This window comes from Cinclus cinclus, chromosome 11 (assembly GCF_963662255.1).
Source record: "Cinclus cinclus chromosome 11, bCinCin1.1, whole genome shotgun sequence".
Lineage (NCBI taxonomy): Eukaryota > Metazoa > Chordata > Aves > Passeriformes > Cinclidae > Cinclus > Cinclus cinclus.
Window position 1 is genome coordinate 12,802,388 of NC_085056.1, and position 22,969 is coordinate 12,825,356.

The 22,969-nt window shown below is 40.4% G+C and overlaps 1 protein-coding gene across 2 annotated transcripts in view; it reads left to right on the forward strand.

Moving 5' to 3' along the window:
• Window positions 1–22,969, forward strand: part of ZNF423 (zinc finger protein 423) — a 159,548-nt gene that overhangs the window by 61,472 nt on the left and 75,107 nt on the right. For both annotated transcript variants that reach the window (XM_062500123.1, XM_062500124.1), the window contains 2 exons: window positions 1,198–4,421; window positions 11,173–11,257. In XM_062500123.1, the coding sequence (XP_062356107.1) occupies window positions 1,198–4,421; window positions 11,173–11,257 (3,309 nt within the window). The remainder of the gene's footprint in view (window positions 1–1,197; window positions 4,422–11,172; window positions 11,258–22,969) is intronic.

The following is a 22,969-nucleotide window of genomic DNA, read 5'->3' on the forward strand; positions in this document are numbered from 1 at the left end:
GCAGGCACAAGGAGTGCACGTGTGGCAGCCTACATGCACAGTTAGGGACTTTTTTATTGGTTTGTTTTAGTAAAAACTGAAGTAGGAACATTAAATGTTTTATAAGGACGGTGTATCTCAAGAACCGGCTCCTTTTTACAATCTCCAAATATTTGTGTGGTCAGCGCCTTCCATCATTTACATGAACTTTGTTTTTGCTTTGTCCTGTGGTTTAGTTTATATTTTGCTTCATTCTGTGGTTTAGATATCAGACTAGTGGCATTTATGTTTCGTTCAACATCTCTGTGTTTGTTGGAATTAGGATATTCGAACTCGCTCACTTCTGTTGCTTGTTAACAATTCTGTTAATGAAAGCTGACAACATTTTATGTATTTTTCCTAAAATGACTGTGGGGCTGCCGGAGTTGGTGCTGTGTTTCTTTGTGGTAATATGGAATTATAAAATATTTTTCAAAGCTTCATATTGAGTAAAGGAAATAGTTATTAAAGCAGAGGCTGGACCATTTTTGGTTTATCCTGAACTTCATTCTTTTGTGATGTCTTGAGATCTCCAGTGGTGATTTTCCCAGGCTTTAAAAAATTTATTTGATTTTGTACCCAGAGGGCAACATTACCTTTTGTACAAGGAAATGTGGTAATGGTGCGGATCTCTTCTCTGATTTTCTTGAGCTCTCCCAAATCTGATGCTTTCATCCCACCTAGATGTTCAACTCTGCCTTTGAGCAGCCTTTCATTCTGTCACAGTTTTGAGACAGAACTGAAGGATTTTTTTTAATGGAGACATTACTTAAAATCATCTTGATGTAGCATTTAACAGACCCACAAATTCACAGGTAGCTTTCTGAAATATTTGTATTGCTTCATTGCACACTGTGTTTCGCTTTCTTTATTCATTGTTTATTGCTTTACAGTACAGTGAACAGGTGTTAAACCTGCTAAAGAAAAATGCTTTTTATTAACACTATATGTTGGTATATTTGGTATATTTGCGAATTATGTTTACAAATATATTTTTATTTCTCTTTCTCAAACCTCCTTTCAAATTCAAGAGGGTTTGTCGGTTTTTTTTCTTTTTTTTTAGTTATTTTTTTTTAATGCTGTAATAGCAGAAGCCCATAGTGTTGTTGAGAGCTTTGTCCTTATTTCACAGATGCACTGGGAATTGTTTTTAATCTCCTTTCTGCTTTCCCATTACAGATGGTGATGACGACCCACAACTCTCCTGGGTGGCTTCATCTCCCTCCAGCAAAGATGTTGCATCACCCACTCAGATGATAGGAGATGGGTGTGATCTCGGCATCGGGGAGGAGGAAGGGGGGACTGGCCTGCCGTATCCCTGTCAGTTTTGTGATAAGTCCTTCATTCGCCTGAGCTACCTTAAAAGGCACGAGCAGATCCACAGTGACAAACTACCTTTCAAATGCACCTACTGTAGCCGGCTTTTTAAGCACAAGAGGAGTAGGGATCGCCACATAAAGCTTCACACAGGGGATAAAAAGTACCATTGCCACGAATGCGAGGCTGCATTCTCCCGCAGCGACCACCTCAAAATCCACCTGAAAACCCACAGCTCCAGCAAACCATTCAAGTGTACTGTGTGTAAACGTGGGTTTTCATCTACCAGCTCATTGCAGAGTCACATGCAAGCTCATAAAAAGAACAAGGAACATATGGCAAAGACTGAGAAAGAGGTGAAGAAGGATGACTTTATGTGTGATTACTGTGAAGAGACATTCAGTCAGACTGAAGATTTGGAGAAGCACGTAATGACACGCCACCCACAGCTTTCCGAGAAGGCAGATTTGCAGTGTATTCATTGCCCTGAAGTATTTGTAGACGAAAACTCGCTGCTCTCACACATTCATCAAGCCCATGCCAACAAAAAACACAAGTGCCCTATGTGCCCAGAGCAGTTTTCTTCAGTGGAGGAAGTCTATTGCCACTTGGACAGCCACAGACAACCTGACTCCAGCAACCACAGCATCAGCCCTGACCCAGTCCTGGGGAGTGTGGCATCCATGAGCAGCGCAACGCCTGACTCCAGCGCGTCGGTGGAGAGAGGTTCCACTCCAGATTCGACCTTAAAGCCTTTGAGAGGACAAAAGAAAACCAGGTCTGTTGACAGAGAGGAAGGCCAGAACTGGTCTAAAGTTACGTACAGCTGCCCTTACTGCTCGAAGCGTGACTTCAACAGCCTTGCCGTTCTGGAGATCCATCTGAAGACCATTCATGCAGACAAACCTCAGCAAAGCCACACGTGCCAGATCTGCCTTGATTCCATGCCTACACTGTACAACTTGAATGAACACGTGAGAAAAGTGCACAAAAACCATGCCTATCCCATGATGCAGTTTAGCAACATTTCTGCCTTTCATTGTAATTACTGCCCGGAGATGTTTGCAGATATCAATAGCTTGCAGGAACACATCCGCATTACTCACTGTGGCCCAAACGCTACCCCTCAAGATGGCAACAATGCTTTCTTCTGTAACCAGTGCTCCATGGGCTTTCTGACTGAAGCTACCTTGACTGAGCACATCCAGCAGACCCACTGCAATGTAGGAAATTCAAAATTGGATTCCCCTGTCATTCAGCCAACACAGTCTTTTATGGAAGTTTATTCATGCCCTTATTGCACAAACTCCCCCATTTTTGGCTCCATCCTGAAGCTTACAAAGCATATTAAAGAAAACCACAAGAACATTCCTCTGGCACACAATAAGAAGTCAAAAGCAGAGCAGAGTCCAGTTTCTTCTGATGTTGAAGTCTCTTCCCCTAAAAGGCAGCGGCTTTCTGCAAGCGTAAACTCAGTGTCTAATGGTGAATACCCATGTAATCAGTGTGATCTAAAGTTCTCAAATTTTGAAAGTTTTCAGACCCATTTAAAGTTGCATTTGGAGTTGCTGTTGAGGAAACAGTCTTGCCCTCAGTGTAAAGAAGACTTTGATTCCCAGGAGTCTCTGCTGCAACATCTCACCGTACATTACATGACAACTTCCACTCATTATGTATGTGAGAGCTGTGACAAACAATTTTCTTCAGTGGATGATTTGCAGAAACATTTGTTGGATATGCACACTTTTGTGTTGTATCACTGCACCCTTTGCCAAGAAGTTTTTGATTCCAAGGTATCTATCCAAGTGCATCTGGCAGTCAAGCATAGCAATGAAAAGAAGATGTATCGTTGCACAGCCTGTAACTGGGATTTTAGGAAGGAGGTGGATCTCCAGATCCACGTGAAGCATAGTCACTTGGGTAATCCATCAAAGTCTCACAAATGTATCTTCTGTGGCGAGACCTTCAGCACAGAGGTAGAGCTACAGTGCCATATCACAACCCACAGCAAAAAATACAACTGCAAGTTTTGTAGCAAAGCTTTTCATGCCATCATCTTGCTTGAAAAGCACTTGCGGGAAAAACATTGTGTTTTTGATGCTAGTGCTGAGAATGGTACAGCTAATGGCATGACCCCAACAAATAAGAAGACAGAAGGGGCAGATATCCAGAACATGTTAATAAAGAATCCAGATACTTCCAACAGTCATGAAGCCAGTGAGGACGATGTGGATGCTTCTGAGCCCATGTATGGCTGTGACATTTGTGGTGCTGCTTACACTATGGAGGTCCTCTTGCAGAACCATCGTTTGAGAGATCATAACATCAGGCCTGGGGAGGATGACTGTTCTAGGAAGAAAGCAGAGTTCATCAAAGGTAGCCACAAGTGTAATATCTGCTCAAGGACCTTTTTCTCGGAAAATGGCCTGAGAGAGCACATGCAGACTCATCGAGGCCCAGCTAAGCACTACATGTGCCCCATCTGTGGGGAGCGCTTCCCATCGCTCCTGACCCTGACGGAGCACAAAGTCACTCACAGCAAGAGTTTGGATACAGGGACGTGTCGGATCTGCAAAATGCCACTGCAGAGCGAGGAGGAATTCATTGAGCACTGCCAGATGCATCCAGATCTCAGAAACTCCCTCACTGGGTTTCGCTGTGTTGTCTGCATGCAGACGGTCACCTCTACCCTGGAGCTGAAAATTCATGGGACGTTCCACATGCAGAAATTGGCAGGAAACTCTGCAACCTCATCGCCTAATGGCCAGGCCTTGCAAAAACTCTACAAGTGTGCGCTGTGCTTGAAGGAGTTCCGGAATAAGCAGGACTTGGTAAAGTTGGATGTGAATGGCCTTCCCTATGGCCTTTGTGCTGGATGCATGACCAGGAGCACCAATGGACAGTCTTCGAGCTTGACTCCACAGGATGTGAACGAGAGGCCATGTGGCAGTCTGAGGTGTCCAGAGTGTAGTGTCAAATTTGAAAGTGCTGAAGACCTAGAGAGCCACATTCAGGTAGACCACCGAGACCTGACACCAGAGACCAGTGGCCAAAGGAAAGGCACCCAGACGTCCCCTGTTCCCAGAGTAAGTACAGCTGAACTTTAAAGTGTCTGAGGGATAAAATGTAGACATTCAGTGTGAGAACTGATTTGATATTATTTCTTTTTTTTTAAATTGTCACTTAATCAAATCACTCATGCTACTAAAAAAACCTCAGCAAAATGGGAGGAAAGGTAGAGTAATTCACATAGAACAATCAGAAGTTGCTCAGCCTCACAGGTGCCTTGATTCCTAATAGCAGCACATCAGATTTTTCACCACAGAACTGCCCTAGATTCACCAGCAGAGAGCTGAGCCACTGGGCAGTGAGGATTGAGTTTGTCCATGAATTCTGATTCTACTAACTGGCAGACCAGGAAAAGCTGGGGTAATTTAATGAAAAAAGGAGATGCTGAGTACCCAAAACAACAAAAAATTCTGTCATATTTGAGGAATGAAATTATTTCTTACCAAGGAAACAATAACTAACAGGAGGATATAGGAACTTGTGAGGGAAACTGTAGTGAACTCCATTCTGCCCCTCAAATTCTCACCCTAAACTTCTGTGCTAAAGAGCTTGTCCCTAGGAATGCCTTTCAGAGTGAATGTTTTGAGGTTACTTGGAGGTCTGTGTGCATTTGTGTGAGCTTGTTTTTGTGTGTGTATGATTTTAAAAGTGACTTTAAAAGAATCTGCTTCATGGCCCTTCTGTAGGGGCCAGTAGGGGATAAGTAGTTTCTTAGCAAGTCTGGATATTGTCTAATGCAGATTACATAAAAGTGTGCTGTCCTTGACTTTTTTGCAGATAGCCTGCTTTCCCATTTCTTAGCTTACAAGTTACTTGGGAACATGCAGATCCAAATAAGGTTCCAGAAGCCTACTCAGGAGATTAATGTCATTTGCAGTTTATAGTCTTTTAAAATTATTTGTTGACGTTTTGGTTCAAGAATGGGCCAAGTCAGTCCTTCCTCTGTCAGGAACAGATGGAATGAGAAGTGGATTTTGGAAATCTTCTCAGGAGACCAATAGCAGACACATTTGAGTATTGATATCATCTGACATTTTTAATTAAACATGATGGGGTGAGATTTTCAAAAATATCTAAGGAAATTAGGCACCCAACTCCTAATGAATAATTCCAGCCATAGATGCCTGTTTATGTCAATCTGCTAATTAAAGCACCCACAAACACATCTTACTGAATTAAAAGCACCTGAAAATGCCATCCATTCAACTGGAACACCAGAGACTCACTAAGTATGAGAGGGCCCTAAGAATGTCCCGAGGAGGTGGCTCCAAGGGAGTTGGTGCAGGCTGTGTCCCTGGCAGGAACTGTTATCCCTGCTCCATGTGGGGCTGTGTGGGTCAGCAGTGTCCAGCTGAGCTGGGCAGGGCATGGCCATGCTGGAACAGTGCCCCATACAGCCTCCTGAGCCAATCCTATAGAAAGCTTGATTTCTTTTCTTGTTTTCTCTCTTTTGGTAAAACCATTGGATATTGTTCCCTTTGGGTGTGACTAAGCCTCCAGGCACACGTAAATAATTTTGCAGAAGAATGAGAAATGGAAATATCCCTCCTTGGTGTGATATCTAGGTCTGGCTAGGTTATTGTCCTTCTTCCTCCTCAGGACTTCATTTTCTTCTAAATTCTTGAAAAGTACCTGTGTTCTATTAGGTAGGAGTAATTTGTATTGCTGCACCTATGGAATTACCTTTCCCTTCCTATCAGCTAGCAGAATACATTGCAATTTTTTGTCTTATTTCTTGCTTTAACTCCTTCTTTGCAGTGACAGCTTCCATACTTGTTCTCTCAGGGAAAAAAAATTAAGTTCTTCAATAAGGTAAATGCTTTGAATTTCATCACATGAAGGAAGTTCTGAGTTTCTTTGTAGAAGATAATGAAAAATCAGCATTTGTGATGGTGGCAAATGGTACCTTACTGGTGTCTGTGGCCTGCACATATGCTAATGCCAGAGATAAGCATCCCAGGAATACATATATTGTTATTAGGAATAGTTCATTATCTTACCCTTCATTATAGGTACAAGACCTGAATCTGATATCAGTTCACTAGAAGACTCTTGGTGTTTCACAGACGGCTCTGAAGGCAATGAATGCCCTTTGTGTTTGCCTGGTAGAGGGATTCTTTTCAAAGAAGTATAGTGGCTTTTAAATGATGATACATCTCTGCATTCAGGAACAGTGTTTACTTAACTTCATTGGCTTCATAGCAAAACTAAGCAAATTGAACATGAACTCTGTCATCTTGCTAGTGTGCTGCACACAGGTAAAACACCACTTTAATGCAGCAATCTATAGTGTACAGTGCATATAGAGTGATCTGCATGTGTTCAGAGAAGAGCTATTTCTCACAACTCTTGGGTTTTCATTTTTAAAACACCTTATTTATTTCTCTTTCTTAAATAGAAAAGCAGCTGACAATTAGGACAAGGTACAGTCAGAAGGAACATAAAGGTAGATTAGATTTTTAAGTAGTGGGTATATATTTCAGAGTAAATAAGAATAAGCAGAATGAAATCAGAGCAAATGGAAAAGATGATAATAACATATAAAATTTGTAACTTCTTTCTATGTCAGAAGTCGCTTTACCAGCCGTTATTTACTTTTTGATAGAAGAGGGAAGTGTGGAAACCTAAAGGAATTTCAGGAAAAAGACTTAAATAAAGATTTAACCACAAAGTGAAGGAAAGAAAGAAAATAAATATTAGCCCTTGATGAATAAAGAGTATTTGGGAAGAAAAAAAGAACAGGAGAAACTGAACAATTCCTTTTTACTGTAGGTATTTAAGTTTGTGTATATGTGCAAGTGTATATAGCACCACAAATGAAGTATGATTGTTGTTATATTTTGTTTTCATTTTCTACTATTGAATTATTTTAGGTTTTATTCTGAAGATCAGTAAGAGGCAGCTAGAGGAACATTGAAAAATACTCAGAATTGCTTGGTAGGCTTGGTTTTTTAATCCATAAGAATGAAAGAAAGCACATAACCCTCAAAAATCCTGCTGTATTCTGTCTTCCTCCCATTTTTAGAATGGCCAACAAACAGGAAGAAATACCTGTAAATTGATCATGCTTGTTTCTAGGATGCCTGCCTAGGATCAGTTCATGTTGATCAACAAGACAGATTTCCAAGCAGACACAGCTTTTGCAGTGTGTATATTTCAATGTCCTCTTTGGAGGATTTGTTTCTAGGAGTTTTAAGACAAGTCAATGGTCTTCTGCAAGAGACATCACTAAGAGGAATAAATAAAATACATCTTAGTAGTAAAAGGTTTCTCTGACATCTGGTTTTGTTTCATTCATATAGTTTTGTGTGAACCATTCTGTTTGGATAGGATTGAAAGTGTTTTTTCATATGAGCATCATAGGTAAAGTTATTCCAGTATCTGACACAAGTATAGTTCAAGACCTTCTATACATTACATTAAGATCTCATTAGAGGTGATGCTTTCCTGTTTTTCTGAATATCCTTCTGTGTGTAGCAGCTTCAGTTTTGAATACATTTTATTAATTCATTTCCACATTCTAGAGGAATGTGCATGTCTTAAGAAATTTGACTAATCATTTAGTATTGAGACTTTTCCTAATACTGCAAACAATCACATTTCAAGCTGTTCTTTCTCTTGCACAGATGTATCTTTATTTTGTACCACAGGTATCATGCTTGTTTAACATTGACAGTGGCAAATGCTTAAACTTCCATTAAGTTCTCATCTTGAATGGTGTTACTATTTTTAGCCCACCTAGGTTATTTTGAGTGAAGAAGGAAAGGAGATAGCATAGAAAGTTGGAAGAATAAACTCTATTGTGTTTCTTTATTTGGTTTCTTTTCTCCTGCATGCTTTCTTGGACTCAGCTCTTTCTCTTTGTTCTCCCCCACAACCCTTCTCTTCCCTTGTAAATCCCCTTGAATGGAGGAATATTTTCTTTGTAGAACAGGAAACTATTTCCAGATTTAAAGGAGGATAGTCTGGAAAACCCATGGGAACAATAGATACTTCAGAAAAGAAAACAGAACCCTCTGTTGTTATTACTACAATTGTGTGCCAAGACTAGAATTAAATATTTGTGGGGAATGAGCTCTCAGCTGAAGGCCTGCTCATCTGGTCTCTTTTATCACCTAGATGCCATCACCTAGACTCTGTTAGTTCCTCTGAGTGTGGGCACCTTTGTTGTCACCACTTGTGAAGATAAAACTCTAAAAAAGGGAACTGATCCATTAATAATGTTCATAAAGCAGAAAAATGGTAGTAGAAGATCATATTTGGTACCACAACTAATTATAGTTGTATTAAAACTAGTGCTCCCCATTTACTGACAACAGAAGGATGTTTTGTGACATTCTTTTAAGGGCAGTTATTAATGAGCCAAAAAAAAATCAGCTCTTCCACCTCTTGTATATACACTTGGGTGCTAATCTAACTATAGACATTTTGAGACCTGTGTAGGCCATTTATTAACCTCACCCCATGTCAAGTGGGGTGCCCTGTCATGGGAGCCATCACCTTGCTTGAGCTGCTTGTCTGCATGCGCAGGTCTCAGCTGAAGCTAAAGGTAGCACAGAGAGGAAGTCTGAAATCTGCTGAGGGCTCCTCATGCCAAGGAGAGTGTTTTATAAGATTGTGAAATGGTGTGGAGGAGTTAGTGCTGTGTCTGTGGATAAACAAAGACATCCTGTCTCCAGATCTGTTAGTAAGGAGCTTCCAGAAACACCAAAATCAATTAAAAAATGAATCATTTGTCTGTGTTTAATGTAACTTTGAAGGTTTGAAATAGAGTCAGGCTGGAATATTGTCCTCTAGCTAGTTACTGGGGGAACCCTTGTAGCTGAGATAAGCATTGGACAAGGCACAGAACTCAGCTTTGAAGTTTTAAGGAAGAGGGAGGTTTCAAGTTTTAAAGGTGACCATGTGACCACATGAATCAATCACTACCCAGTCCTATTTTGCTCTTGCAAGGGTTTTTGTGTTTTGTGTTGTTTTAGCAGTTAGGAGCCCTCAGCATGTGTGTGCCAGTGTGTTTGAGAGGACATGTGTACGTACGTGTGCTCTGCTCGTCTGCCAGAACAGATTCCCCAGAAAGAGTGCTGCAGAAATCCAGCTGCTTTTCCATTAACAGCCTTCATTTCCAAATGAACTCCAGGAGGACACTTTCTTGAGCTGCCTAGGGATAACTAGCCAATCCAAACTATTTCCTTTTATATGGTTGGCTGTGTCAGCTTTCGGCCAATGGAGTATAGCCTTCTTCCTATTATCATGTTAATCACCCATTGTTGTTTTAGCCTAGAAAGCCCTGCCTAAGCAAACACACACTGCTACAGAATTCATGGAATATGTCTAACTTCCATAGGCATAGATGCATTTGTTGTTATGGTGTTACAGCCTGTTCATTAACCTCCAGCAGGCTACCTTGTTGCCATTGATGACATGGGAAGTAGTTAAGCACTTGGTAGCACCTAATTTGTTCTTTCCTCAGCAGGTGCTTGAGGAAATTGGATCCCATGCACAGGGGGGTGACAGCAACTCCTCCCTTTAACTCAAAACTTCTGACTTATTACTGCTGTCCTAAAAGTGGGGTTCTATAGCTGTCTGTGAGGTGGAGGCTGAAGAAAAAGAAATGTGCATCTAAAAGTACACAAAAAGTACCCTCAAAAATATTTTTCTTCAAAAGGTTAAGAGGGTGTTGTTTACTGAATTGGGCTTCTCAGTGCTGTTGGTTTGGGGTTCTCATCCGTCCATTGTGGCCAGCATGCAGAGATTTCATGTGTGTTCTGCTGCCACCAGCTTTAGCTGTGGGGATGCAGACCTCGTGCTTGTACCTAGTGGCAATTGTTGAAGTAGGAATTATTCTCCAGAAACAAGTGGGCACAAAAGGCTCGATTTTTCTAAATTACGCATCAAAAAATATCTATTTAGATAGCATATTCCCATGCAGTAAATAAGCATGTACATCAAACCAAAGCACCATACTCCTGATTTGGGAAATAAGAGTTTTTGCAAGTCTACAGAAGCTTAACTTAATGACTTTTTTTTTTTTCCCCCTTTTCCTGAGTTGGATGTCCAAGTTGTCAACATGCATTTTAATTTCTGCTAATGGTTTCTTGGATTTTTTCCTACCACGTTGTACAAGTACACGCATCACTGTAAATCTGAGTGCAAACCCCATTTCCCCTGTTTGAATAAATGGTTCATGTAATTGCCTCTTCACACTGTCTCCTGACTTCTTCAGCTAGTCCTCCCTGGTATGACTTTGAGATGCAGAAAATATAAACAGATTGTACCAGGAAACAGTTCTTTGTGGTAATGCAGTTTTTTCAAGATTTCTGATTAGAGACCATTACAAAATGCATTTTTTCCTTCACTTACCCAAGTAGCTATAGGTGTTCTGCCTATTCTATTTTGAGTTTAATGAAAGGTGGAATTTTTTGCAAAAGTTGATCTTACTCTGAAAATGGTTACTTTTCTGTCTTTTATTTCACTCTGGGGGAATTTTACTGCAATGGGTTAAATGACAGGTGCATTGTGGTTCAGGTATTCAGTCAGATTTTCAAGTAGTGTAATTTGAAATTTTTTAAGTTAAAATTAAAACTTCTCCTAAAGCAGGTAGTTAATTAGAATTGTGTTTATGGTCCCAGAAAAGCCTGGCCTGGGGATATATGGGCAAAAAAAGCCTCAGTGGAGGAAATTTGAAGCATATAACATGCTATATTCATGATCACACTTGCCTTATGCTACAGTGCAGTTTTCTCTAATCTCTTTTTGGTTATTAAACAGAAAAAGACCTATCAATGCATCAAGTGCCAGATGACCTTTGAGAATGAGAGAGAGATACAAATCCATGTCGCTAACCATATGATTGGTAAGACATTCTTTACACTAGGCCATTCATTGGCTGCTTGTTTGTTGCTACTCTTTGACATTCACTATTCTAATAACTTGTTAATATTCATGCTGTAATTTATTTTATTATTTTTCAAGGAAAATGATTTTGATGTAATGATTCTTCACTTCAAAGCTTTTTGAATATGTGGTTATAAAAGTGTTACTGCTGAGCTTTTTTCCTTTTGAGTCCTCATGTAGCATTTTCATTTATATTAAAATCAAACTTGTGACAGTATCTTCCATTTGATAGCATAAATTTCTCTCTATCTGTGTAAAAAGTACTTGCCAGTTGTCAACCACTTAGGAGCAATTATGTTTCAATTTTGTATGTCATGACATTGAATAGATGTAACTGCTAGCATTTTCCCAGCTAAGTGTGGTGAATTCCTGAGGAACACTGTCAAAACAAAACACTTACAGAGTTATTTCAGTGGGTTTTTTCCTACTTTTTCCAACAATTCTGGACTTCAGAAAGTTCAGCTTTTCAGACGTGAAAGTGTTTTATAAAACAGTGATTTCTGCCTTCTGTGACAGTCCTGTCGCAGGAATTAGTAAAAGCATTGTTGTAACCTGATGGATTGTATTTCTGCTGCAGCTATAGAATTGCTTCTCTGATGAACACAAAGAAAGGTTTCTCCCTGTATTGACAGATGTTATAAATATATGTGTTGGCCCAAGAGGTCAGTTTATTTGGGTGCCTAGACCAGAAGAAGATACTTACACATGCCACTGTAAGCATGTGTTGGATGAGACCCTTCAAGGACCCAACAGTGCTCTCTGTGTCTCATACATTCCTGTGCAGCATTTATCTCCCATAAGCATAATGGTTTTCCTTCAGCAATTTTACATTTAGGAAATTATTCTCCCATCAATTCAGGTATGTAAGTCCTATTAGCTTTGAAGTGGATTGTGCCTAAATACCAGAGAGAGAGAAATATGGACTGACACCGTCTTCAAACCCCTACCCCCAAATGAAAAACATACGTCAGTCACAGTAATTTTCATCCAAGAGCCAGGCAGGAGTTTTAATTTAATGTCAAGCAGGTTAAGATAAAGATATCTAAAAATGTTTGCTTTTATAGCAGGTGCTAATGTAATCTCTTGTTTGCAAGCTTGAAGAGTGAGATCCTTGTTAATTGGACCATTGTGATTTCATGTAGCTCCCTTCTAGATTTTAAGAAAGAAATCCTTAGCAAGCTTAGCACTTGTTTCAACTTAATTTGTGGTCCAGTAGCTAAGAAGTGATTTTTAAATACCAGGGTAATGAAATGCTGAGTTAAGGTTCTGCTTGATTGGAGGGGAACTGTTTTTTTTTTTCTTTTGGAAAAATGTAATTTCTTCATTTTGCAGTAATTGATATGTGAAGTTTATTTATGTATATTCCCATATTAGTGCTGTCTGGAATAATACACAATTATACACATGGCCTCACAAAGTTCTTAGCACCATTGAAAAAAATAGGTGTAGAAAGCATAGGGAGCTGTGAAAATTGTGGTGCTGTTATTTGTGAAAACTGTATCCATTGTTTCCTTGAAGGTGTGCATCAGTTACTTTAACATTTGGAAGAACTCTATATAGTACAAAAGTGCTATGGGCCCAGTTCAGTACACCTAGAACATTGTAAATACCAGGATGTGATAAGAAAATATGTGATAATTTCAGTGTGGTGTCATATCTTCATGTCCCTTTCCTGAGGTACAGACTGAGGATGTGCATTAATTTAAGGTCATCACCGCTTTTAAGGTTTCTGTTTAGGAAAGTGTAGAAACCTTTAATATGGAGCCAAACTTCCTCTCACTCTGGGCATCTCATTTCACAAGGCTCCTGGACCCCCTCTCCTTCAGGACATGCAGCTGCTCACAAAAAAGGTGTTTCCAGTGAGTTTGCTTATTGGTATTTGTTCTTTACTGGAGAATACTGAAGGGAAAAGGAGAGGTTGGATGTCAGCTTTTCTCAAGCAATAAATGCTGTGCAGATTTTTGGTGTTAATTTACATAGTCAAGGGTTAGTAACAGTAGGGAGGGTGACTGCCTCCTGTGCTTGCTCCTGTCCCCCTTGATCACAGCCTGAGCACTCTGTTCCCTTATTCAGGCCTTAGGACAGACTTGGCACATTACTCCTTACTGCTTAGGCTGGTTTATCACTGATAAGGGGTGCAAGAGCTTCCCTTCTCTGTGTTAGACCAAGTCTAGCCAGATGGACAGCAAGAGAAAGAAGCTAATATAGCTGTTTCTGCAGCCCAGATCTAGTTCACAGGAATTATTAATGTCATTGTTGTCAATTTAAAATCTACAGATGAGGATTTGTGCTGAGGGACACAGTGGGGACACTGAGGTTGCAGGGTGAACATGCAGGTGTTTGGGAAGCAGGAAGAACTTACCCTCAGACTGTGGGTCCTCAGAGCTTAGGGCTGGCCTCATCTCAATGAACTTGTATCTGTCTAAAGTTAAGGTGTCTGGTTTAATATAGTCATTGAGATGCTGTCTCGGGAAAATGAATGATTGATACCAATCTAAGATAAGAGTTTGAGTAGGATAAGCATTTCCAGGGAGAGATTTTTATCTCTCTTTTGAATTTGAGGAGAGCCAAGACAATGAAGTTAGCCTTGACATGTAATTTTTAGGTAAAAAATCCCTTGTCTTTGATAATCCATGACCTCTCAGCAGCACTTTCTTCTCATACTTTGAGAAACACAAAATCAATAGTTGACATATCTTAAGCACTTGCTTACAGTTTTATTCTGCTCAAGTGACTGTCAGCAAAGGAATCCCTGCTCTGTAGCACTGATACCTTTTAAGGAGCAGGGTCCATAATATAATTAAAGAATCCAATTATTTCTGACATTATGATCTTAAAAACTGCATCCATTTAAGTTGGCTGTGCCTCCCTCTTCAACCTCTCAGATTCCCAGTCTGGAGCTGGAGGCCCTGTTCATAATTCATGGAGGTAGGGGGTTTATTTTTTTCAAAGCAGCATGCAGGGAATTTCCAGCACTACTCCCACACACCGCTTTGAAAAATTACCCTGCTGCACTCTAGCCCTTCATATCCTGTGCACAAACACAGAGGCACATTGGGTCCTTCCCGGGGTCCCCAGGGAAGGAGCAGGCTGGATCCATCCCCAGAGGAGGGTAACGGGAGATGTTTTGTTTCAGTTGATGCTGGGGCCTGTAGGAGGGCTCTGCGTGGCAGAACAGACCTCCTGAGCTGGGCTTAGCCGGGAAGGGATCTGTTTAGGAAGGTTTTCAGCTGGGGGCTGGAATTTTTAGAGAGCAGTGGTCTTTGAAACACTGCACCCATTGGGGCTCCTTTGAAACGTTTCCATGCCCACAGAAAGGGGATCCCCCTTTGAAACATTTACAGGCATTGGGGAGTCCACCTGGGACTATATCAAAAACTTTCAGTAGTTCTTGCTGCCTCTGTACTTGCTTGCCTCCTGTTGCGCTGACCTGGCAATGTTTAAAGCTTCCCCCCTTCTCTCCCCACCTCGCTCTGCCTCTGATGTGCTGTCTCCAGCGGATGCAGGGGAGGATGGGCCTGCGGGCCCTGGGCTCTACGGGGGGCATGAGCAGCCGTGGCAGCAGCCAAGGTGTGGAAATCTGTCAGTGAAGCTCTGCCCGGTGCCTGGGGGAGCCCTGGAACTTCGGTCTCATCACAGGGCCACCTCCAAGCATGGCTGCTCCCATACTGCGCTGCCGAGGGAAATCTGCTCAGAGCCCTGCACGGGGAAATAAAGATTAGGGCCCAGGGTTTTCCTGTTGGGTTTTTACAGCTGTGCTCTTCCCTCAGCCAGCCTGGGCTCCCTAACTGATACTTTTCAGGTGCACGTAATTCTACAGGTTTGTTCTCTGCGTGGGTCAGTTGTCCATATCAATGGGAAGTGCATTTGGATCCCTGCCACAGTTCTCAGTTCTTTGGGTAAGAGAAGTGGACACAGCAGTACTTCTCGCTGTCTCAGTTAGATGGGGCGTGTTTTCCATTCATCATTCAAAGATGAGCAACTGTCCCAACTCTTCTTTCTCCATTCTCCAAGAAAATCTCCTGGCAAATGTGCACAGGAAACTCAACTGGGGCTCAGTTAATGCTGGAGCAGGGAAAATAATGATTCCTGGTTTGTGCTCTGCCACTGGCATTGCTGTAACATTCCTCCTGCCTCCGGCTCCAAAGGAATGTGTTTGTGGGCTCATGAGAGGCTGTCCCAGCGCTCGGAGCTCAGCAGAGCTCTGCCCTGCCCCAGTGCCCCTCCTGTCCTTCCCTGTGGAATTGCCAGTGCTCCCTGCCAAGGCCCAGGAATGAGCACTGGTGAGCAGGGGAGGAGTGGATGTGTTTGTGATGTGAGCACGAGGCCCTGTCTGTGCCTTGGGAGCCGCTGGGGACAGAGGGGAGTGCTGAAGGGAAAGCTTCCAGAAGTCAGTGAAATTGTTCCATGGTGCAGGTCTTGAACTGCAGCCTGGATAAATTCCTCTCTGTTTGATGGGATGGGGTTGACAAAGTTAAACACTGTGTTTGGGAGCGTTTTCTGAGTACTGCCAGCCATGGCATATCATACATTGCGTGTAGTGTAGGACTCCAAGGATATTAATTACCTTTCCTGCCCTTAGAGATCATGTTTCAAGTTCTGGAAACACTCTGGCAGAATTAAACACAAAAGAGAAGGGAAAACATCCATCCACAGTAACATTTCTTTCAAACGCATGCAAGTATTTGAAACAAAACAATGGCCAGCTATAGGTTTGTTATTTTGTTAGCATTTTAAAATAACATAATATTTTAAAATAACAAAGTAAACTGGATGATTGGAAAAGGTCCAACTGCAAAAACAACTACAGAAATAATTTTCTAAAAAGCAGCAATTTAGAAAACTCATTTTATGTTCAGAAGAATTAGCAGCTGATACCAAGCTCAGTTGCTGAGATAAAACCAGTACAGAGGTGAAGGGGTTGAGGTCGTACTCAAATCAAGCATAAATCAATATATTCCCAGTTATATTTTGGTTTCTGTTTAAAAATTAAAGCAAACAGTTTCATCTTTTGATTTATGTTTCATAAAACATAAAGTTCATAAACCTAGATCTTAACAAAATTGCTAATTTATGTATTATATGAATAAAAATTCTGGCTGATTTTGGATGGTCTTGAACTCCTTCCTGTCACAGTAGATTCTGAGTGCATGTGTATGTGACAAGGTAAGGTTCATTTTTGCAGAAATGACTCTTATGCATGGGAAGAGACTTAGCCCTGGGCATCCTCAGATGAGGATGTGAAGCATTTCTTATACTCAGGCCTGATCTTGTGAAGCATTTTGTTCCCCATTCTCAATGAGTTGAGGACATCTAATGCTTCTCAGAATCTCTTATAATAAAACATATTTTACTTTGCATGAAATAAATGTAGCTAATATTGGAAGACATGCAGCTTTAATTCTTGTAAAATTCCTATTTCTTTGGACATAAGGACTTCTGTTAGTTAAAGCATGTACATGGTAGGAATGATGATGACATTGTAAAGTACTGTCTTAGCAATAGCTTTCAGGCATTGAAGCAAATAAAAATGTGCCAGATTGTTTTTGAAGCATTACTTGCAAATTATCAACAGGAACATATTTCTGGACTCAACTGCTGAATGTGTGAATTAATTATGGACATATTAGGAACTCAGAATTTTTTTTTTAAACTTTGATGTTTGTAAAGCATATTCCAAGTAATTGCTCTTTTAATGCAGAATTAAATGTACAACCTTCTTATATTTACCCAGCACTTGCTTCAATATCCAATTCTATGTGGACTTGCCTAAAGAACAATATGTACTAGACTTTCATTTTGCAGCACCTGCCTATTGAGGAAGACTAGTTTTAGAAAAAAAAAGTTAAGTGTACTTACCTTAAGAGATGAACACATAACAGGGTGTCTCCCTCCACATGCCCCTGGGACCCTTAATCCCAGGGACTGGCTGGTGCTGCTTGAGAGGCTTTGCCTGAGTGGAGCTTGCTGCTGGCTCAGGCTCCTGGGCACAGGCATCTGCTCATGCCACTAAGGGTTTCCTGTTATTTTGCCCAATTCTAAGCCCTCGGTTTTTGTTGGGCTTTTTTGAGATTTTTTTTTTTTTTCATTCATTACTTTTAGCATTGACCACATTTTCAGGTCCTTAAATGAAATGAGTATAGTGTATTGAAGGCCAGAAATATTTGTTTTCTAACACTTTTTATGTGTAGTCCTACTGAAAGCCAGGCTGCCATTGCTAACAGACAGAAGCAGCTTCCTTTATTCAGTATAAACAAAATTTGCCTTAATGTAATCTATTATTTAATTGGTTTCTTATTGTGAAACTTCAAAACATTGTGTTTTTACTGTTCCTTCCTTTCTAAGGCTGGAAAATTGATTATACAAAGTCTTAATAATTTTATGCAGTTATCCTGTGCAGATGTGGCCTCCTGGAATTGTTATCTATGCATATTTGTTCACACAAATTACTCCATTTCATGAGAATGTATTTTGTTTTGCTTGTTTATCGGGAAAGAAATAACCTTTTCCTTAATGTATTCATTCACATATTCCTTTTGCATTTTTCATTTCATTTACAACTTGGTAATAGTAGTTCAGTTTTCACTGACATTTTTATAGCTGCTATGACAACATTTCTGTTTTGCATGATACATGCATAATGGGCAATGATCGAAGTGTTACATTGCTTTCATTCTTTCTTAACTGTGTTAAGATTCCTTACAACCTCCAAACTCAATTTTCATATGCAGTGATGATTACACCTGTTTAAACATTTTCCTGGCAGTTTCATATTTATTCATGAAGGGGGCAGTTGATAAAACACCTTTTCTGCAATCCGGCTGAGTTTTAAGTGTGATTTTTCTTCAAAGTTACCATTAACAAGCACCTCAGTCTAGTCCCAGCATTTCAACATCAGCTAGGCAGTGTAGCAAAAATGCTATTTTCAGTAAACTTTGCCTTGCGTAGACATAATTTTTCTGAGGATGTAACTTGGTCTTCATTTTATTAACTCACTTTGAAAACTGTTTTATGTTTGTATTTAAAAGTCTGCAGAGATAGTTTCTGCCTTATTCTCAGATGTTTTATATGCATATGGCCATGTATTTCTAAATTCACAAACAAATTTCTTAGCCCCTCTTTGCTAATCTTGAATCTTGAAAGGAGAGTATGTCCTCACCATATGGGGCTTGGGTTTTCTCTGCAGATGGTGAAATGACTCTGCTTTCTGGTGGAGAGGTCAGCACCCCTCTGTGTCCTACTTTTGAGGAAAAAACACCAGAATATTTCTTGAGGAAGGGAAAAACCTACCACCATTTCTAAGTGCAGTCTTCAGACTTCATATAAATAATGTTCTCAGGACATTGTTCTCCTCATGTGAATTGTGGGACTTATGTCTCTATTTGTTCTGTCCTTAAAATTTTGGTGTTGATTTATCTGTGGGAGCTTTTTAGCAAGTAACAGTTTTATCTGGATAATGTAGGTGTTATCCTCCTTTCCTCTTTATTCACTGGTTTGGAAATATCTCGTATCAGTACCACCTTTTTTGACTGACCAAAAACTTAGTGACTTTTTCTGAAAAATAGATGATATATGAGAAGCGAATAAAGAAGAAAGGAATGAATGTTGAGTGAAGCTGGAAAGACCTCATACTTGGGTTAGCTAGGAATTAGCTTTGGTGGAGTTATAAAATACTCATTTTACCTCTTTGGGGGAATCTAGACAAGGTTCCAGACTGTTTCCAGTGATAGGAAAATGGGAGAAGAATGTGTTTAATATCAGTGATCTGTAGTTAAATTCCTTTTCTGCTGATAAAATTCTGGATTGTATTCTTTCTGAAGAGGAGGTTCAGTATTCGGCACTTTTGAGCATTGACAAATGTTTATTTTTCTTCTTTTGACTGCGGAACAGCCCTCCGGTGAATCACTTAGGGTGTGCATATGCTGAACCCTAGCTCTAGTTATCAAAATAAAGGCCTTGTTCATATGTTAAAAGTCCAGGTTTGTACCAAATGTTACTTGGTAAGCAACAAAGTGAGGCAGTTGCACTGTTGCCTTTAATTATGTTTTAAACTCAACAGCATCCTTAACCTTCAGGAAGGTTTTATCTGGTCTCCTGGAACAAGAGGTTACTAACTGACATGACCCTTAAAAATTATTATTTCTGTTTTGTGATAGCTGGCAAGCAAGTCAAATCAGACACAGTCCTCCCTGGATGCTCTGTTTGGGGTACGGGCATCTTTCTTCTTTTAATTTGCAGAGGAAAACTTGTCTATGTTGAGGTTCCTTTCACTGATCCCCATGAAGGAAACCCATGTAAACTTTTTAAGCACTTGTCCCTTTTTCTTTTGTTTCAAGGCTCCTGGCAGAGATAAAGCCTTCGCACAACTGGTCTCTACAGATGTGCTGCTTTCTTGTCACATACTTCATTCAATTTATTGGTAACTTTTGACAGCTTTGTGCCTTTTTAAGAATTGGAAGGGTTTTAATTGAATATTTTGACTTCTCAATGATCTTTTGAGATCCACTGTGTGCCATCTTAAAAATTAAATTCCTTTTTTTAGATGATTGCACAATAAGATTGAGGTAGGGGACTTCTGGTTGTCCCTGTCAGACTTCCCTGTGGTAATGTCAAACTCTAAAGAAATAGAAAGTTCTTTAAGTGGAAAGTGTTTTGTTCTGCCACAACTGAAGAAACCCAAAGAAATCATGTATGAATACCACAGTCTTCCTAAGACAGAGCTCCACAGCAGGCCACCTCACTGTAGTTCCATAGTTGTCTTTTTCACCTATTTCATAGAATCATAAAATCATCAAGGTTGGAAAAGACCTCCAAGATGGAGTCCAGCCTTTTACCGAGCACCACCTTGTCAACTAGACCAGAGCACTGAGTGCCATGTTCAGTGGTTTCTTGAACATTTCTGGAGGTTCTGACTCCACCGCCTCCCTGGGCAGCCTGTTCCAATGCTTACCCACCATTTCAGTGAACATTTTTTTCCTGATGTTCAACCTGAACCTCCTCTGGTGCAGCTTGGGGCCATTTCCCCCTCTCCTGTTGCTGTTGCCTGGGAGCAGAGCCCAACTCCCATCTGGCTGCACCCTCCTGCCAGGGAGTTGCAGAGACCAAGAAGGTCCCCCCGAGGCTCCTTTTCAGCAGGCTGAGCCCCCCCACTCCCTCAGCTGCTCGTCATTGGACTGACTCTCTAGATCTGTCATCAGCTCTATTGTCCTTCTCTGGACAGCCTTCATCCCCTCAAAGTCTTCACTGAATTGAGGGGCCCAAAACTGGACACATACAGTGTCCCATATGGGGTGACAATCTCAGCTTTGTGTTTTGTGCTTTGTCCTGCTGGAACAAGCCCAGGGGCAGATGGGGTCAATGAGGTGCGGACCTCATGGGGAGGAGCCGAACCTTTTTGCCTCCTGCTTTGCGTAGGAAGTGGCCAACACTAATTTGGTTTAGTGTTTCCTTCTTTGGCCCCTCCTGAATTGGTGGAGAAAATTACAAAAGATGGCACCAGGTACGAAGTGCACCCTGCTGATGTGTTTGCATCACAATTTCAGTCAGTCACAGCCTACCTGGGACTTAATCCTGCTGTACATCATCCATCATCTGGGGGACACTTATCTGGCGACAGTCATGAGCCTTTAAAAAAGACCAGATCTGTTGGTCATTGTGTGTACAACTGGGGAGTGTTTAGATTTTACAATGACTATCCTGTTCTGTATTCACAGGGAAATTTTTTAGCATGGCTCACACTAGCAGAGCCTTTGGTTTTAGGTTTTGCTGCAAATAGAGTTTGGGTGTTTTAAAGGATCAGCATCAACTAGCACCACAGGCATGTCCTCTGTTGTTATGTTTTGCACGCATCAGCTATCATGTATTATTGGGGTATGGACAAATAGTTCTTAAACCTCATGACTGTGAGTTATATCCAGGAATAAATATTGGCAACAAAAGTTAAATGATGAAACCTCATGCAATGAACAGTAACTGATTCAAGCTGGGCCGGATATAGATAAAGTTGAAGGGAAGAAAGTATTCCAGTTACAGTTTTCTCCTTGTTTAATTTTCTAGTTAAGAAATTCCATTTTTATCCCCCCTTTTCTTAAAAAAAAAAAAACAAACAAAAAAAAGGAAACCAAAAGACCCAAGCAACTTTTGATTCACCATTTTTTAAAAAAAATTCTGTGATATGGGCTGAAAAAAAGAAAGAGAAGCAAAGCAACCTTCCCTATGGCTTTAAAATCTTTTTTAACTGGTAGTAGCTGTGCCTTCACTTCCAGAACATCAGCGGAGAGAATTTCCTTAGAAGACTAATTCTAATGTGTCAGAAACTGAAGTCAACAATGTGTTAAACCTGAATGATGAACTTCCAGGGGATGGGGAATTTGCATCATGGGATGTAATTTACTTAATTTACTTTATGTAGCATTTGAAAATCTAGTTGGACAATTTAATTTTTTAAAATCTAAGCCTTTTTAATTTGCCTATCTTTTGACTTAGTTCAACAAAGAAAAATTTAAAAATTACAAGTGGAAATATGAGGTTTGATTTCTCCTTCCAGTGGAAATAATATTAGATCATAAATGTACAAGGTGCAATTATATCTATCTTGCATCTTTGTTCTTGTTTGAACATGACTTAACAGGAAAAGAACTCCAGAGACCCAAAATACATATTTTAAATGGCCTAGTCAAAGAATTTTCCCATTTTCCTAAGGCTTGAACTGGGGAATCGGCTGCCATTTGCAAGATAGCAATACAGTAAAAGCACATCATTGTACACAACATTTTATTTGGACAGCTGTATAAAAATGGCAACACACTGTGAAATCCATTAACAGCAAAACATGTTAAATTCAGCAAAATGCATCTCATGTGGAACACTGAATAAGAAATTATAGTCTGAGTTTTACTAGCTGGTTATCAGAGTTTGTCTTGAATGAAGAAAATTGAATTTTTTTTCCATGTGTCTGCCTGTAATAACAGTGAACGCTGTACATTGGGTTTTGAAACCAGTGTGTGCCTGTAAATTCTTGCCCCACAGACCCTTCTGCAAGGTTTTTGTGAATCTAAATGCCCCTGAGGAGGCGAAAGGGGGATGGTTTTCACTCAGGCAAGTGGCTCTTACTGAATGTTGAGTCCCACCCGCACTCACTTGCATTACTGGGTTCAGAAACATTTAGAGGAGTAAGTAGGAATGTAGGAGTAAGAGCTCAAATTGGGAAAAAAAGCATCCTTCCCCCTCATCTCTCTGCTGTGCCAGCAAGGACTGCAGTTTTGTCAACCAAGAGCAGGTCTTTTGCCTCATGAGGGATTTCCATGGGTGGATTTTGCTGTGCTGCATGTAGTAAGACTTTTCACGTTAATCAATAGCATTTAAGAATTCAAAACCCCTCTCCAAAGTATTTTGCATTTCCATTGTTCATAACTGTTTAACTAGGAGATGTTGCTCATCAAGATAGGATGCCATTAAGTATTCCAGTAGAGAAAGAAAAAATGAGTTTACTCTTGCCTGGTAGAAAATGAAACAGCCATGTTAACTTTAGCTCTAATCATGAGATTAAAAGTCTAATGGGGAATTATATCATTTTCACTCTTCAAAACCAGCATCAGTGACCTTTGGAGAGTTTTAACTTTAACAGCCTAATGATTTCTCTTCTAGAGGATGTAAAAAACCAGTCTTTTCC